Here is a 17,959-nt window from a genome sequence, read left to right as displayed (position 1 = left end):
TTTGTATGCAAAACCAGTTATTTTTTTTATAGGGACAACACAAACAAACACAGAGAGATGTCTCTCCAGTCAAATGATCTATGCTACTTATTGTAAAATTCCTTAATTTGAGCTCACTTAGCAGACTGCTTTGTCCCTTTTCTTCTCTCTATAATCTGTGTCATTTGGAAGAATAGTAAGATTGACTTAGCCCAAATCATAGAATTGTCTGACACAGAGATCAACAAATATTCTTAAAAGTGTACTTGATAATATTGCTTTATATCAAAGAGTATAATTAAATATCATATTTAATCTGATTTATTAATTGATGATTGCTCTATAATTTTTAATATTTTTTACCTTGGGCTTTAAAAATTATTTTCATGAATAAAATGATCTATAACACATAGGTATAGATTGCATATTTTTATCACTGGTTTTTGAGTTGTGTAGTAGTTCAGATCTAATTTGGCTGATGAGTTTGCCATTCTCTCAATGTCAATTTCACTTTAATATGTCACTACATAGATCATAGAACGAGAAAACAGTAACTGCATAGTAAATAAGCGTTAATCACTTAAACATCTGAATTTTTTGTTGCGTGCATTTGTATATGTAAACCAACATATAATTTTGTAATGAAAATTATTGTAAAAGTAGTTCCATACATGCCATATTAATAATATGAAGTTATTACTAAATCAATATATAAAATTTTAAAACTTTTTAAATTATGATTTGTCTTTTGTTTAAAAATTCTATTTTGATTATCATTTTTCTTTAGAAACAAGGTAAGGAAAATTCTTCACAATTGAAAAGAACTCTCATTTAAGTGTTATGATGCTAATGAAAGTAAATGCTTTCGACATACTATTATTTTAGATCTTTTTTTAAAAAAAAGGATATTCTACACTTTTATGATTTGCTTTGTGCTGTAGAACTTCAGTTACATTTGAATTGTATATGCACAGTATTATATGCCAAATATGGTGGCTAGATATGGACATTTTTATCATATTTCCCTTTCTAAATACAATGTGAAGTCATACTTCAATGCCTATGAAAATATGAATATATGAGTATAGGTAATAGAATAGCATAATTTATTCTAATTTTCTCCTAGAGTACCCTACTGATAAAGATACAGTTAGGGATAAGTACAATTTATAAGTTACATTTTGTTATAGAAAAACATAACAAACAACAAAATGAGAATGTGATTTAAGTATTTGTCCTCTGGTGTAAAACTGAAGCTTAGTGCATTTTCTAAACAATAATTTGGGGGGGGTGGTTCTCCTCTTAGATTCAGACTTTTTCACCCATATGAAATATTTCATATCTATGTAGTGTGTGGTTTCTCTAGAAATAAGTATCATAAGTGTTTGGTAAACAAATTGGGCTATAATCTATGAGTATACAAGTTGCAATATGTGAGGGCCATGGTTATGTCTATTTTGTTCATCTCATGCAGTCAGGGCCTTGCTTATTTACTTGTCCTGAGGAAGAACACATAAATCTTGAATAAACAGAAAGATACAAATATTGTTTTTGATATTCATTTATCTCTTCTCATTAAGATACAAACAAGAAACCAGTTGAAAATATTTGAGACTGAAAAGTAAAGAAACTTAGAAGCAAATTTTTTTCAGATTTAAAAATATAGTTTATTCTGCACAGTTTTACAGATTTTCATGGTGTTCACTGTCCTTTTTTGGACTAACTAAGGAATATCTGGTTAAATTCAGGAAGGGTTGTTCAGGATGCAGTTAGAAGGCTTTCGTGTCTGCAGGTCCAGTAAATTGACATCATTTTTGACAGTATCATATGTGTAACGGTAAAAGTAAATGGCCAGTATTTTGTTTTGATAACTGTGTTTCACTGCATCTGCTATATACATTTCATCATACAGGGATAGAGACGTTAAGGGAGAGAGGAAAGGGGAGGATGTTGGAAAAAAGAAAACTGTGTGCATAAGAGAATCACTGTTCTAAAAGTGAGCATACTCTATTCCATATTGAGTCCCATGGCATCATTCAGAGATTTTGCCCTTAGGAAGCCAATAGATGCTCCCCCAGCAGCCTTCTGGTAATGATCACTACTGACCCAGGTTGTGAGATCAACACTGACCTCAGACGCAGAAAGCACTGATACTAGGATACAAATATCGTATGTTTTATAATCCATTTGCCGTGAGGTTCTTTTGGTTGATCTGCAGAAGAGAGCCAGCAAACAATTTTAACTAGAAGCGTTTATATATTGTGGAATAAAGCAGTTCATAGAAAATGTTTTAATTTTTTTCAGTCTAGGTTATTTCAGTACATGAAAATGCCTCATAAATGTGAACTGGCACAATTCTTAGCAAAGTAGTTTTGGTCAGCATATAGCTACACGCTTAGAAGAATGTTCTTTAATATGATGCTTGTGCAATGTTTGAGTTTTGGGGGAATTATTCAATAATTATGGATGGCATAGGAAATTAATTAAACTACATGATCCACATTATTATTTTTGACTTTAAAAGTTACCCTGTGACTCTATATAAATAGGTTCTAACAGTTGTTCAAAATTCAGTGACAATAAGGTTTAAGTATGATTGCATATAGATTTAAGCATTACTTTTTATATCAATGGAAAATATCATCCAATTTATAAAAATTAGTGTTTAGTCTTTATATGACTTGAATTTTAAAATTATTTCTGGATTACCTAAATGAGATTTATCGGTAGACACACTACTTGGAAACAGCAAAGAAAAATACAGAATGTACGTTTTATTTTATTTTTCTTTATTTCAGTCCAAAGATGACTTCCTAGAGTTAATGAATCCCTAAAATTATGAAAGTAACACTAACTACTTATGGAATTTTTATGTTTTAGCATTAAAAAAAGGACGATTTTGGATCACACCAGATCCTTATCACAAAGATGACAACATCCAGATTGGGCGTGAGGTGAAAATATCTTGCCAAGTAGAAGCTGTTCCTTCTGAGGAATTAACATTTAGTTGGTTTAAAAATGGTCGTCCATTAAGAAGTTCTGAGCGGATGGTTATTACACAGACTGATCCTGATGTCTCCCCGGGAACGACAAACTTGGACATCATTGATTTAAAATTCACGGATTTTGGGACATACACATGTGTAGCATCTCTGAAGGGAGGAGGAATATCTGATATCAGTATTGATGTTAATATATCCAGCAGCACAGGTAAGAGTCATATTTATGATGCAAAAGATGTTCACATTTAGAATAACTTCTTTAAGTTTAGCAGACAAAATAGTCTTTAGTTCAGCTAAGAATATTTCTATTTTTAAAAGTTTTCTAAAAACAAAATACTATTGTTTTGAATGTCCAATAAATATCAGGTTGTAAAACATTGTTATTTCAATTTTTATATAGACTTGCACGAGATTTTACAGAAGTTGTTCAAATAAAATTAGTAGTTTTAACTAAGATAGGTATAAGTTCTACATTAAATAATACCAGTTTTTCATTAACTAAAACCTCCAATAGAATGATTTTCAGAAATTTTAAACAAGCAGAAACTATTTAGTTTTAAGAAGAAAATTACTGAGATAATTTATGATAATTTATTCAAATTAAGATGAATAAGAAATACATCCTCCACTAAACAAAACCTGGATAAATGTGTTAGTTTTAGTCAGATATGACTTTTTGGAGAATCTTATGGTAGAATCTCTTTACAATGAAAATAGTTGAATACAAAAATATATTGGTGTGAAATTTCTTTTAAGGTTAAAAGCAAAAATATGCTGTCAAATTTCTTTTGTTTAAATGTATATCTGTAGATAAAACAAATTACAGGGGTTTTGTATGGGAGGACACATTCGATTAACTCTCAGCTCTGTGATTCTATGAAATACGATCAGTATGCATCCAGAGAATTCTGAAGTAGCTGTATTTGTTTTGCCAGCCAGTTCCCCTATCGGATTTTAATTGAATATCCTTATATAATGGTAGATGAATAATATGTGTTGAATACTTAGAGCACAAGTGTAGTAAACAGTGTGTTTTGAGAAATGTTTAATAGCTAGCTTTTCCTTTCCAGTCAGACACATTTTGATTTTTGTACATTAAGATAGTCACCTGTGATTTTGTGTCTTCTCATGGTTTGAAATTGCACTGCACGCTGGATTTATTTTACTCTTTACGGGATATAGGTCCATACTTCAGGCTGACGAAATGTGCTCACTTTTCACAATTCTGCTTTGTTTCTAAAGGATATTCAAATTTATCAGCTACAATTAATTCAAAAGAAAGTTATGGTGATGGAAAGTACTTATGTTTGGACATTAGTCATTTTCTAGGTGAAAAAAACTATTTTTATCTAAATGATATTTCAGTATTGTGCTAGTACTACAAAATGGATTCACTTAGGATATCTGAAAGAGAATTATTGACATACCTAGTCAGTTTTCATTCATTTATGTATTCATTTCATCAATAAACATCCATTGATTGCCTGCATCAATGTGCTAGGTAATGCTGTACCAGGTGACATCCCACATATATTTTGTATAAAAGTGAAAGCACTTTTGTAAGATCCCGGCTCATTAGTCCTCATTTTCTGAGCACTTTTCCACAATTATTCTATACTTAATTATAAGCATTGCTTTGTTTGGTTTGGTTGCTTGTCTGGTTTTGTTTGCTTGTTTCTTTTTCAGAATTGGTGACACATAGGCCAGATCCAAAGAACCAATACTTCCCTCCAAAAAGACTTGTTTGATGGGAGCACAGTTCATATACAATTAAATTTAGACAAAATGGGGGGCACAGAATGGAGAGAAGAAAGGCGCATTATATAATTAGTCACAAAATAAGCCTAAACATTCATTTTTAAATATACTAGTTATACTGCCTATTGAAAACTATCTATTGCAAATGACAATGTTGAAAAGATGACCAACATTAATTCATGAAATTTCCAAAAATCCTAAAAGGAAAATCCAAGATTATCGACAGCAGATTTTACTCAAGAAACATCTCTTAGTAATAAATTAGTTGTAATAATTAAATGTTCATAACTATTATCAGTTTGTCTGGTTACCAGCGGTAGCAATACTAGAGATAAAAGAAATATATTAAATCTTTTTTCAAAATACTGCCCATTGATATCCCCCACTTACTACAGACAGACGTCATTTGTCCCTAGAGTGGAAGCTCCATGAAGTTTGAGACTTTGTCTGTATTGTTCTTGTTGAAATCTCAGCATCTGGTATAATACATGGCACATAGCAGACACTCAATAAATAATTGTTAAGTTAAAAAATGAGCTAATTTGCACACACAGCTTTCCTTTTATGTTTTCTCTCCTCCTTCTGTTACCTCTATAGTATAGACATTTGGTGTTCTTCTTTCTGCTTTTGCTGTAATTCCCTACCGACTTTAAGAAAAGTTATTTGACAGATGAATTTATTCTGTGACTCAATGTGTTATCATCTCCAAGGGCAGGACTGGTTCTGTAACTTGTGATGTCAAGTGAAAATAAAAATGTGGATCCCTTGTTCAAAAATGGTCGTGAAATTCACAATGGCAGCACTGTAGCATTAAACCAAGTGTGGCCCTTCTAAGCATAGCTGCACAGGTGGCATGCCTGTGAGTCTGGCCTGCCAGGAGATTGTATTGTGATAGAAGGCCTAGAGGATAATGCTTAATCTAAAGTTTGTGTTACTGAAGGAGGTTACGTACTCTATCTCCATGCTGAAACTGGCTTTGATGCTACAATTTGCTTACAGTAAAATGGAATAACAAAATGCAGTATAAAGTTCTGTAGATCTGAGATTGTGTGATTCAACTAATGTCATTAAAAATGATTGTTATCCCCATATCATAGACTATACTTAAAGCAGTACTTTAATATGAAAATAAATATATTCTAGAATAGAGTTTGAACAATGAGAATGAACAAGCTATAGCATAGAGGAGAATGTTTGACTATATTTATTTTATGAACCATAGAGAATACTAAGGAAATTCCTACAAACTGGGTGAGTCAAAGAGAAGGAAATAACTTTTACGACATGAGTATATATGTGCAGACCTACTAGAGTCTTGATTTTGCTGGTTATGTTATTACTATTTTAGGAAACTGAGCATTGACCAAGTGGTCAGTGGCTTTCTTATGTGTTAAACAAACATTGTCTTTATGTTAAATGTAAGCTATTTTAGGGTGATATTTTAAAACGTCTTTTAAATTCTGAGCTTTTTGTTTTTTATACAAAATCGTACATTGAATCGCAATTGCTATTGTGCTTTATGATACTTTTATTAAGATGAGAATGAGGTGTAACAAAGCATTCTGCCTAAAACAGAGAACCATGTTTTTAAATGACGGAGCCACATTTTGGCATATGCTTTAGATGACTTTTAAAATTGAAACATAAAATATCCCAGGAAAGTAAATCCTAGTTTACAGAATTATTAATATTTTTAAAAGACAATGATTGGATTTTAGAAAAACTTTGGAGAGAGAGGCCACACTCATTTTGGAATATGCCTTATGCATTCGATTGAATAATAAAAACTATGATATAGTTCATAGATTGTCTTATTTTTACATGAATTCAGTATTAGAAATGTTTTTCCTCCTGATTCTGTAATCATGCTAATTGTTTTATTGTGAGCATTTGTTGTTTTGTCAATTTAAAGTTTATGTTTCTTTCTGATTCCTTTACTGAGTTATTGTTCATACCAGGCTCTGTGTTTCATGGTGATAGCACCAATGGGCTTGCTCTTAAAGAATTTACAATGTAAGTTTGTCAAGACAGATTACGTAGAAACTAGGCACAAGAGATAGTGAATAGATACTATGCTTAGAGATTGATCAGACATCTGTAGAAATTGTGAATGCTTTTGTCAGTGTGGGTACAGGAAAGTTTCACAGAGAAATGGCATTTGAGTAAATCATGAAGGAAGTAACATTGAGATAGTGGTGTTGTAAGGAGGCCACTTCTGGCAAAATTATAATGAAAAAAAGAAGTCCCAGGAATGTTAAAGTGATTCTTTATTTCTTGCATTTACTGTAGGATTGATGCTAATTGATGTTAACATAAGCAAATTATACTGGTTTATTTCAACTTTATAATTTTTATTACTAAAGCTATATTTTATCTGGCTAGACTGCATGTAACTTAAAAACACATTATAACAATTGTTGTAAATGTCTCAATTAAAAACTTAAATATACTGAAACTTTGTTACAATTCAATTTTGTAAAATAAAAATTCTTCACATACTTGCTGGAAAATGCACATGAATTTTAGTTTAAAATTTTGACAGCACTTAAAATCAAATGCTAAAAATATTGTCACTTACTTTTTACTTACTTGCATAAATATAATTGTTATAATAGATTTTTAATTATTAGAGCTCTTGCTGCACACTATCCTGTTGCTTTTTCCACTGTTGTTCCATGATATAGTCCTCAGGTGCTCATTAGCTTGCATATATTCTTTCACGTGACTTGACAATCTTGTATGTTTATAGTAAACTTGGAAGCGTCTGCATCATGCCTGGGAAATCTAAATAGTGAGACTGGTTGGTGATCTGTGGAATTCCTGTGGTGAGACATCTGGTGGGCAAATATAGCAGAAGATTCAATACAGATTTTTGATGAATTTTTTCTCCCTTGTTAGAGTACACAGGCATTTTATATAGCAGGAAGTGGAGCAAGATTTAAAGGATTAAACAAGAGACTGAAACATGAAACATAGCATAGGTGCATAGTTGTGACCAACTGAAAAAATCAATACAAAATTTTAGCTTTGCTGCTGACTACTTGTCTAGTTACTATAATTGTGATAGTTAGCAAGTGTCTGTAGAAGTATTCACATCTGTGAAATGAAAGCCCTTGATAACATAGGACTATGGTACACAACAAGAAAGAATTTAGTGAACAGAAGGGCAAAGAGAAAGATGACTAAATCCACCTGGATTTGCTCCTTTGTGCTTTTCCAGTTTAGGAGGAATAGAAACTCATGAAATTCTGCCAATTAAAAGTGAAGTTCTGTAGAATGACTAGAGTGAGGGATAGGTTGTTCTATGTAAAGGGAAATCATAAGTGTAAGGCTAATACATGAAGTCCTGAGAATGCTTTAATCAGAGGAAGCTTCCATGCAGTCAAAAGTTAGTACCTGAGTTACTGGACAGTGACAAATTAATTTCCTTCCTTGAATCCGAAATTATGAAGTATATCCATGACCTCCAAGTTAAAAATAGGGACCAGAGACTGGCATAATTTTTGTAAATGGCTGGCTAGTAAATATTTTTGGCTTTTCAGGTCATACGGTTTCTGCCAGAACTATTCTACTCTGCTATTATAATGGGCAAGCTGTCATAGACAGTAAATCAATGGGCACAAATGTGTTCCAATAAAACTTTATTTATAAAACTAGGTGTTAGTCCATACTTAACCCACCGGCCATAGTGTGTTGACCTCTAACCTGCACTTTTGAAACCCTATTAATTAAGAAATAAGATAACAAAGCTGAACTCTATGGACTTAACTAGGAAATTAAGTTAAACCCACATGTAAGTAAATGTTATTTGTACAAACATCATTACATTGTGTAAAGTTTGAAGCAAAATCTCAGTATTTCCTTATTACTCATTTACATGCATATTTTATAGGATGCTTTGTCATAAATTGTCTGCTACAGTGGTCCAAATTGTACAATTATGTTGCAAGGATTCCTGAGATTATTTTGTAATCACTCAAGTCTCTTTCCTAAAATACAAACTTTTCTGTTACTGTCTGTATTCTGATTGTGAACCCTTTCATCTAACTTTATCTATGTTTCTATATTTTTTAAAATTTTCAAATGGCTAAGAAGACATAATGAAAAAACACAACTTTTTAAAAAATGAGATACACTCTGAACTTTAGAGTCTCCTGATTATGAGGTCAGTTCCTCTTTTCTGATTGGCTGATTGGCCACTTTTCACTCTGACCTCAGGCATAATTGGTTTCATGCAGATTAAACTTACCCTTTAAGTCCTAAAAATTTCTCTTGCTCAGTTAAATCTTGTGTTTATTGAAATGAGCATTATATCTGTCCTTGATATGGGCCAGGAAAGAGTACATTGTTTTGAACAGGGTGTCAGTAGGGAGACTATCCCCCTAAAAAATAGCTAATTACTTCTACAGCCTTTTTTCATTTTTTATTCCATAATTTTCCTCTTCACCTGTAGCATCAGAACTGAAACTAGACTCGGCCAAGTAGATGTCTTTGCTATGGTGTTCTTAGAGCCTTAAGATGTTGTCATGCTTAGTAAATTTCCCAGAGAGGTACTGAACTGCAGAATACTGTTCTTATTGAGCACGTACATTTCATTGAGTATGTACAGAGAACATCATTTAGGAAATATTTGACTATGCATACTTGTAGAGATACATAATTCCTTTCATTTGTTCTTTTAGTAAAGGACGGTATTTAATGTTAGCCTATGTGGCTGATGCAGATGTTCCACAAAGGAGGCATGCAAACACAACAGTCTGGAAGTATTGATGAGTGGCTAGCAGATTTATCTGGAATCTCTGCTTGAAAAGATTATTCTGTTTTATTCAGATTTATGTTTAAAATAATATTTTAAAAAATATCAAAAATAGCAGTTTTCTAAAGATGCTTATTCTCACACTTAAGTTTGAGAAAATGTCAGTTGTTCATGTCAAATATTATCATTTACATTATTGTTATTGTTATAATTTCTCTTCAGGTAGCACTGATAGAGATTGTGGTATTTGAAGTTAATGTCCAGTTCTTTATTTTCTTTCATATCAACTATTAAGATAGACAGGAATCCGTGCTCAAAGGGTAAAAACACCTCAGAAAGCTTAGCAAGTGCCATATTAAAATGTGCTGAATGTCCTAAAATAAATATTGCTAAATTGACACAAAATAAAAGTATGATGGATCAGATGGGAGCAATTTAGAAAGATCTGAAATTTCTGAAGTTTTCTTAATGAATATATGGAACCTACCCCAAGAAATAAACACAGTATTTATGGCTCCAGCCATTGGTACTTTTCCCCTTACATTTGTGATATCTGACCTTTATTTCAACAGCTCTCAGCCCTAAAAAGTCTGTCCTTAATGGAGTAAAATTGAGGCTTAGAGATTCAACTTTGAGAGGTCAGGTTAATTGACAATGCAAGTAGGAATAATACCAAGTGTTCTAAAATGGCAAAGAGAAATGAAATGTAGATGTCACTCACAATTCTGGTATTAATTCATGAAATACCGTGCACATTCAATCCAAGTGATTTTATTGAACAACCACTATAAAAAAGGGGATACAGGAAGAAAAAAAGGGATAGGATATAATTCATAATGCAGTGTATATCCCAGTGGAATTATACTTGAATAACTTTAATATAAAGTCTGTTTATTATTTACTTTAATAAGCCATCAAAGTGATATGGAAGCACACAGGACAATGTTACTGAATCTGGTCAGCAAGAGTTTGATAAAGTAGATGGCCTCTGAGCTGTATTAAGAAGTGGGTACTAGATCTTAGAAAGAAATGAATCTTATTAGATCTTATTAGCCCATAGTCACACCGTCAAGAATGATCAAAAGATTTTGTCAGGGATGTGATAAAGGGACTCTTCATTGGGTGAATCTGTAGAGTTTAAAAAAGAGAATACTAGAGGAAGACTTGTAGAGAAATAGAACATTGCTTCAAAAGACATCCCAGAGGCCTAACAATTAATCACCTGGGCAAAGGAAACTTTTCCTTTGCTCGCTAACCTTGCAGGCTCCCTTTGCATTGTGCACAAATATTCAGTGAGTTACTTATAGATGATGTGAGAAAGAAAGCAGAAAAAACTTATTAGGAAGGAAATCAAGGCAATGGGGATAAGCAATATTTTATGGAAAGTGGTCAGGTAAGACTGGAAAAGATAAAGTTTAGCCAATAGAAAAGCTTCAGACTCACTCATGAACTACACCTGAGAAGTCAGTTAACACCTATGCATCTGATATGCCTTATTTTACCACCCCAGCTTTGGAATATTTTAAAGGCAGATTTTGAGGAAATACAATGAATGAAAAGGAACATAAGGAAAAATCTACAGATTGTAGTGTGTGTGTGGGGGTATCATTTATTCAGTTGGAGAGATAGATAGGAATCAGATGAGGTGCTGAGGTGCACTCACAAGCTCTCTTACTAGGGGGCAGTTAAGCCAATGCCAGATGCTATCAAGTCAATTTAAGAAAGAGCCTGATTGACATCAGGCAGTTTTATGTATTGTAGGGCTGGGACTTGAGTCCAGGCTCAAATTTACCACTCACAAGGCTTTATGACCTTGGGTCTGGCTGGGCCTCAAAATTTTTCATCTATAAAATAAAGGGATCAGCTGGGTAACTGATTTCCAAATGGTGGTCCAATGAGAACTAGAAATTCTTTGGAATATTCTCAAGGGCTGCTGAACTGCAGGATAAGGGAAGTAACCAGCTGAGAATTTTACCCCCTTTTTCCTCTTCCAACTTCAACCTAACCAAAACATCTTTCTCTTTAATGTACAAGACTTCTATGGGAAATTATATTTGTACAAAAGATTCTAACTCCCATTCACACACATGTACGTGCACGCACTCATAGTTGAAAATCATTGGCTTGAATGACTTCTGTCCCTCCTAAAATATGCTATGCTTCTGATTACAAAATGTTATGCCTTGGTGTTTAGAATATGGTAATGCCATATACTGATTGAGGAATTTTAGGTTGTGCAAAGATTGGCTGCGTTAAATACTCTGTTTCTGTAATAGATCAATAAATACTAATCATGTTTTTATATTTGAATTTTCTCACATATATTTGAATCTATATAATTATGAAAATAATATTGAATTTATAATTTTCCTCCAGTTATCATCTTACCCCAATTTTCTTTGCAAGTATCAGAACAAAGTTCCTACCTATTGGTTATAGATGTACAATGATTATCTAGTTTTTGTCTAATTACTGTCCTATATGCTGAGGACTTTCTCCACTCAGTGAAATTAAACACTTTTTGAAATTCTCAGATTATATTTTTAAAAAGAACAGACCAATGAGAAATAAGAAAGTATACCTGATTTATGCTTTCTATATCCTTTATCCTTTTCTATTGCAAGTAATGAGGACATAGGCACTATTTGAATTTTAAATGGCTGAATATAGATTTGTCTGTTCTAATGAGGACTGAAAATCATTGTTTAGTTGTATAATTTGCATTTAAAATTAAAGCAACAAGCAATAATTTACCAGGTTTGAGAAAGACTTGTAACAAATATCTTCATTAACTGATGAAGAGTAAATGTCTCCATCAGATTTATAGTTAAGTATGGAATATAAATTAAGGTATATCATTTTAAAGCTACAGTACTAGGATCAACCCTGGCTCTTTTGACTAAAAGAGAAGATAAAGGTGTGGGAAGTGTTATTATGTTCACTATTTATTTAGTTATAACACTTCAGATTTTTATTTTCACAGATAACACTACTTATCTACTCTTAGCAATTAGGAAAAATAGAAATGAATAGGAGTAGCCATGGTAACTGTATCGATAGATTAACAATTTGGTCACTATTTTGCTCTGTGTAGTAGCAAATGCTCTAGAACTCTAATTCTTCTTGTATCAGATAGAACAGTTATTATAGTGATTTGATTTGTTTGTGGTGTCTCCAAGTTTCATTTAAGTTTACAGTTGGGAATGTCCTCAACCAAAGCTATTTCTTTCAAGGGTTCCAAAATAGAAACTAGAAATATGATTAATGCAAAGAACTTTTCCCTCAAAATCTGCTTGCAAATAAATACATTTTCATTGTCAAAAGGTCCTCATAATCTTTTAATTTTTCATTCTTTATTGTAAGATATCAGTGAAGTTTGGAAAAGAAATTAGAAAAAACTAGAAAATTATTAATATTTTGGTGGTGGAGTTAGGTGGTCTTTATGTGTTCTGAAAATCTATTTTTTAAGTAAATAAGAAAAAGATTATTGAAGCAGGTCCCCAGATACCTATTTCATTAAACAAAAATTAATTTTTTAAATGTCTTAAATATTAGCTTAGTTTTCAAATATTGAGGACACATAATATTACCTAATATCTTGCATTTGAAGAAAAGGAAATGGAGCTCAAAAGCTTGGATAACATTGTTCACTCTCTACAGCTATATCCTGACTTAAGCTTATAATCTTAGATTTCAAATCTAGTATGAGAGCTTGCAGCATGGATTAAAATCTTAGATTAAATGGGTATTTTCCTTTACTTTACTATCTCAGGAGATTCTGACATTCAGTCATACCCCTTTAACAAAGGTCCTGGATGAAAGGGTCACTATATACAGGTGTTAAGATATTCTGGATGGGATTCAGAAAACATTCTAGTTAGGTCATGTGATCACATACTCTGTTGATGATGGTCCACAAGACTGTAAGTACCCTAGTCCAAGAATGCCACTCCAAAGAGTATTAGAATGTCAGTATTAGAATGTTCAGTTTCCCAGTCTCATAACCCACACGTGAAAGTGGGGAGGCCTTACCTACTCTAACCAATGCACATAGCTTGAGCAGTATATATTTCACCGAGGAAAACCATTTTCAATGTTATGCTAGGTTAAAACTCCTCTAATGCAGCTCAAGATAATGTTATTTATCTTTTCCTAGCTGCCTGAAAACAGTAGACCCACTTGGGTTTTAAATTGCTACCTAACTACAACTGGAGTGTGTACTCTTGAGTAGCATAATTTAAATATTAACAGCATACACCTTAAAACTTACGGCACACAAATGGAGATCACATTGTTAATGGTGAAGTATCTTTTTAAAAACTTTTATGTCAGCATAACAAAAACACAGAAAAATGCACAAATTGTAGGGATGCAGCTTAAATTGTGAACATTCATGTTCACACTCACATTAAGAAACAACACATTATCATTTACTGAAGTATTTCAAAGTAATTTACAGACCATATAACATAGAATATACCTATCTACACACACACACACAGAAAAACTAAGGTGTTTGGAATTTTTATTATATTCTAATTACTGAGCTGAACACTTTACAATTAGTACTTCATTGAATCCTCAGGACACCCTTTACAGTAGGTATTGTGATTATACTCATTTTACAGATGAGAAACTTGAGCTTTAGAAAGCATAAGTAATTTTCCTAGGCCTCGTGGTTACTAACTGGTAACATAAGGTGACTTTTTAGCTATAGGTCAATTCAAGCTGCAGAACCTGGGTTCTTTACACAAAACACACAGTATCTCAATAGAATGAGCTCAGGTAATGAGATTTCAGGCTCCAGATATATACTGTGAGAAATGTATTTTTGATGAGTGAATCCATCTCAGAAACCTCAAATCACATTGTGTTTGCCTTCTGACCTCTTTGACTAAGGAATTGGAGCCTGGGAAGTCCTGTTGGGTAAAAGTCAGCCTAAGAAGCAGCTTAGGATCAGGACTGACAGCTTGAGAAAAGGGTCCATGACAATGATTTGCAGGGGAAGAGAAGAATCAAGAATACTGGACTCCTCTCAACTACATGATGGATAAAGAAATCAGAATTTCCCAGATTTTTTAGGTATTCTGTCAGTAATATGACTAGATTAAAAATATGTGAAATAAGAAGAATGCCATTACATTTCTAAAAAGATTCTATGCACAATATGAAATATGCTGGTAATATAAATATGTGAAGTAGAAATAATAAAATGACAAGCAGTTCAGATGTCTGTGTCTAAAACGCATTTAGCATGAATTACAGTCCACTAAAAATGAAACATAAGTAGTCCACTTTTACTATCTAAATAATAGCTGTAAACAAAATATTTTTAGTTGACATTTAAATAGAAATTCCTTTACTTGGGAATAAACCACAATGTAAAACTGTATTAATAAAGTGGTACTATATTCACACACATATTAGCTCAGAATGAGTTATGCATTATTTCAATCAGTGACATTATATGAGTTTTTATGTGGTTTTAAAATTTGGCCCATATTTTTATTGTTGCGTTCTATACATTTACAAACTAGCAGAATGAATCATAAAATGCAATCATGCATCAGTAGAATAGTTGTCAATAAGGTCCTCGTGTGCTATAAGAAAACTTTCCTCCTATTTTTTAACTGACCAGTTATCTAGTAACAGATCTGTTAATTAAACCTCATTTGCTCTAAAGAACATGTGGCTCTGATCTGTTGATGAAACATCGTGTTCACTGGTTGTTTCATTTTGCTCTTGACAGAACATGAAAGAGCCAGCTTCATTTTATGTCAAAATGTTTAAGATAGTGGTAGTGTCTGTTACCACAGGATAAGGCACATTCAGTGGTACATGATCAGTGGTGTAATTAGGGAATTCATAAACCACAGGCATTGTCCACAGTGATCATTTGTAAGAGGCCTAACAATGTCACATGGGTTCTACAAGGAGACAAATGACCTTTTTAATGTGGAAGTAAATTGATTTTTTAGCCATTCTGCACTGAAGAGTTTACCACTGCGAGCAACAGTTGCTCTAGAAAATAAAATAAATTGCAAATTGCTTTAAAGCATCTTTCTGTTGCTATGCTTTTATAAAATGCATTTTATATATAATTTATAGGTTATCTTCCTTTTAATTTAGAATTCCTTCATCCACAGGAAAGCAGTAACATAATTAACCTTATCAGACAGCTCCTCTTAACTTACTGGTCCCTGGTTTTCATGGCAACACCCTGACCTTTGTGAAAATGGACAGCACTGACATTTTGTCATCTTCATAAGGGAGGAATAGGTGTATTCAGGGATTTCCAACCTTATTACTTCATAGAAATAGAATGAGAGCTGGAATATCTGTATTAGGTGTCATGTTATGATAATATCCAAACATATAGGTCAAATTATTATGTTTAATGGCAGACAAATGGAACCTTCCTTCCTTGGATGGCTTTGGAGGATGCCTTTGACTATTCAGATTAGGATAGGTCATTCCTGTTCTTTTCAAAACGCTATTTTCTTCAAACAGTGTCCTCATCTGTTACCTGGACAACTGACAATGGCAATGACACACACACACACACACACACACACACACACACGCACAAATATACACACAAGGATACTTCAAAAAGTTCATGAAAAAAGTAGAATTAAAAGATAATACTGATCTTTCCATCAACTATTTCAAGTACCCTCCTGTATATATGGATCCATGCTCAGTACTTAAGACATTATAGATATGAATAAAACAAAATCGATGCCCTCAATATAGAAATGTGAATATATGCATAATAATAAATTATGGTCATTGATATCACACTAATAACGGGCAATGATAAGAAAGCATAACTAACATATATTGTTTACTGTATGCCATACTTTGCACTTCTGATATATATTTTTGTAAAATGTGAGGTAGGTACTGTTATGCTCTGAGTGAACTGAGAAATGCAAGCTAGGTAACTTTCCCAAGCTTACCCAGATAGTGGGTGACAGAGCTAGGATCTGAACCTAGGCAGCCAGACCTTGCTCTTTACAAGTATATTACAAAAGTCAAAGTGCTTTACAGTTTAGAAGACACTCTCACGTCTTTTGTGCCATTTTATTTTAAAATTCTAATTAAATTCTTATTTTCATCAGCTTAATTTTGCAGATGAGAACATTGAGATTAAGACATCCCTTTGCCAAGATTCACAGCTAGTACGTGGTTTAGATCCTGAGCCCAAGTCAAATTTCCAATCTTGTATACTTAGAACTCTTCCAAACTCTCCATGTCTATTAAAAACAAGGCCCCCTAATTTAGAAATAATTATGAGCAATTACCAGGTACTAAGAAGTCTCAATGTTTATCAGTTTCCATAATGCATAGTGTAATTCTTGAAGATAGTAAATGGCCTAATTTATCTCTCTTGCCCCCAATCTTAAGCATATTTGTTTATTAAAGGGGCTCAAAAATATATGTTAAAATAATTGATATTAGCTCTAATGTAGGGTACAAACTTTTATATATGGAGTCCTGCTTTTGTTCATCCCAGAGTGCTTGCTACTGATTTTAGAGATAATGCATTTATATTCATGTATAAATGTATTTGGATAAATCATGGTACCATTTTTAACAGCAAGTAGGCAAGGACACAAACATGTTATGGACTGTAAGAACTGTAGGAATTTGGGAATCTTAGCTAACTTTTTAGTCATAGGACTCTCTCCTGCCTATTGTCTTTAGTTCGTATAATACTGTTTGGAGTATAGTATTCCACCTTTAAAGTTAAAATTTTTAATTAATTGCTTATATCCAAATAACTAGTTTTCCAGATTTACTCCACATTATTAAAACAAAACAAAACAAAACAAAAAACCATAAAACGAAACAAGAGAGTTGAAGAATTGGTTCCTATTTCTTCGAAATGTTTATAGGTTAGTTATTTTTTCATCAAATAACCACGTGATATCTTAATAATTAAATATCTTAGAACCTTATTTCATGTTTTGACTCATATAGTACCCCTTTTCTTATTACAGCAAAAAATGCAAGTGCTTCTTTTGTATAGTGAATAAGTGAACATTCCTTCCAACTTTTCCAGTCTATTCATATTCCTTGCTTGCTAAAATTTTAACATAATTTGAATCACAAGCAAGCTAAAATATCTTGCTCCTGTTTATTTCTTTTAGAAAAGAAAAAGTTTGTCACCTGTGAGATTTTATATACTTAATCACTGACCATCATTCATTTATGTATTTCAGTGTATGAGAAACACATACAATAAGTCAGGGAAGGGAGTTTACAAAAAGAAAAAAAGATGTGCTTTTATATCTATTTCCAAATAGGTTATAAAATTTTTTCTTATTAATAGAGACTTATTTTAGTGTTTTTAGAAAATATTTATTATAAGCTCAAGTTAGAAAACCAAATTATGTGAAGATGATATCAGTTCAGGACACTTGAAAACTTAACCAACTAGTACCGCTAGTACCTAAGC

The 17,959-nt window shown here is 32.6% G+C and overlaps 1 protein-coding gene across 1 annotated transcript in view; it reads left to right on the top strand.

The window, feature by feature from the left end:
- Nucleotides 1–17,959, top strand: part of MDGA2 (MAM domain containing glycosylphosphatidylinositol anchor 2) — an 800,938-nt gene that overhangs the window by 590,974 nt on the left and 192,005 nt on the right. Inside the window, exon 7 of the mRNA XM_063091085.1 lies at nt 2,860–3,189. Coding sequence (XP_062947155.1) covers nt 2,860–3,189 — 330 coding nt within the window. The remainder of the gene's footprint in view (nt 1–2,859; nt 3,190–17,959) is intronic.

The sequence above is a fragment of the Cynocephalus volans genome, chromosome 3, assembly GCF_027409185.1.
Source record: "Cynocephalus volans isolate mCynVol1 chromosome 3, mCynVol1.pri, whole genome shotgun sequence".
Lineage (NCBI taxonomy): Eukaryota > Metazoa > Chordata > Mammalia > Dermoptera > Cynocephalidae > Cynocephalus > Cynocephalus volans.
The sequence above is the reverse complement of the archived record's forward strand: the minus strand, read 5'-3'. Positions and strand labels throughout refer to the sequence as shown.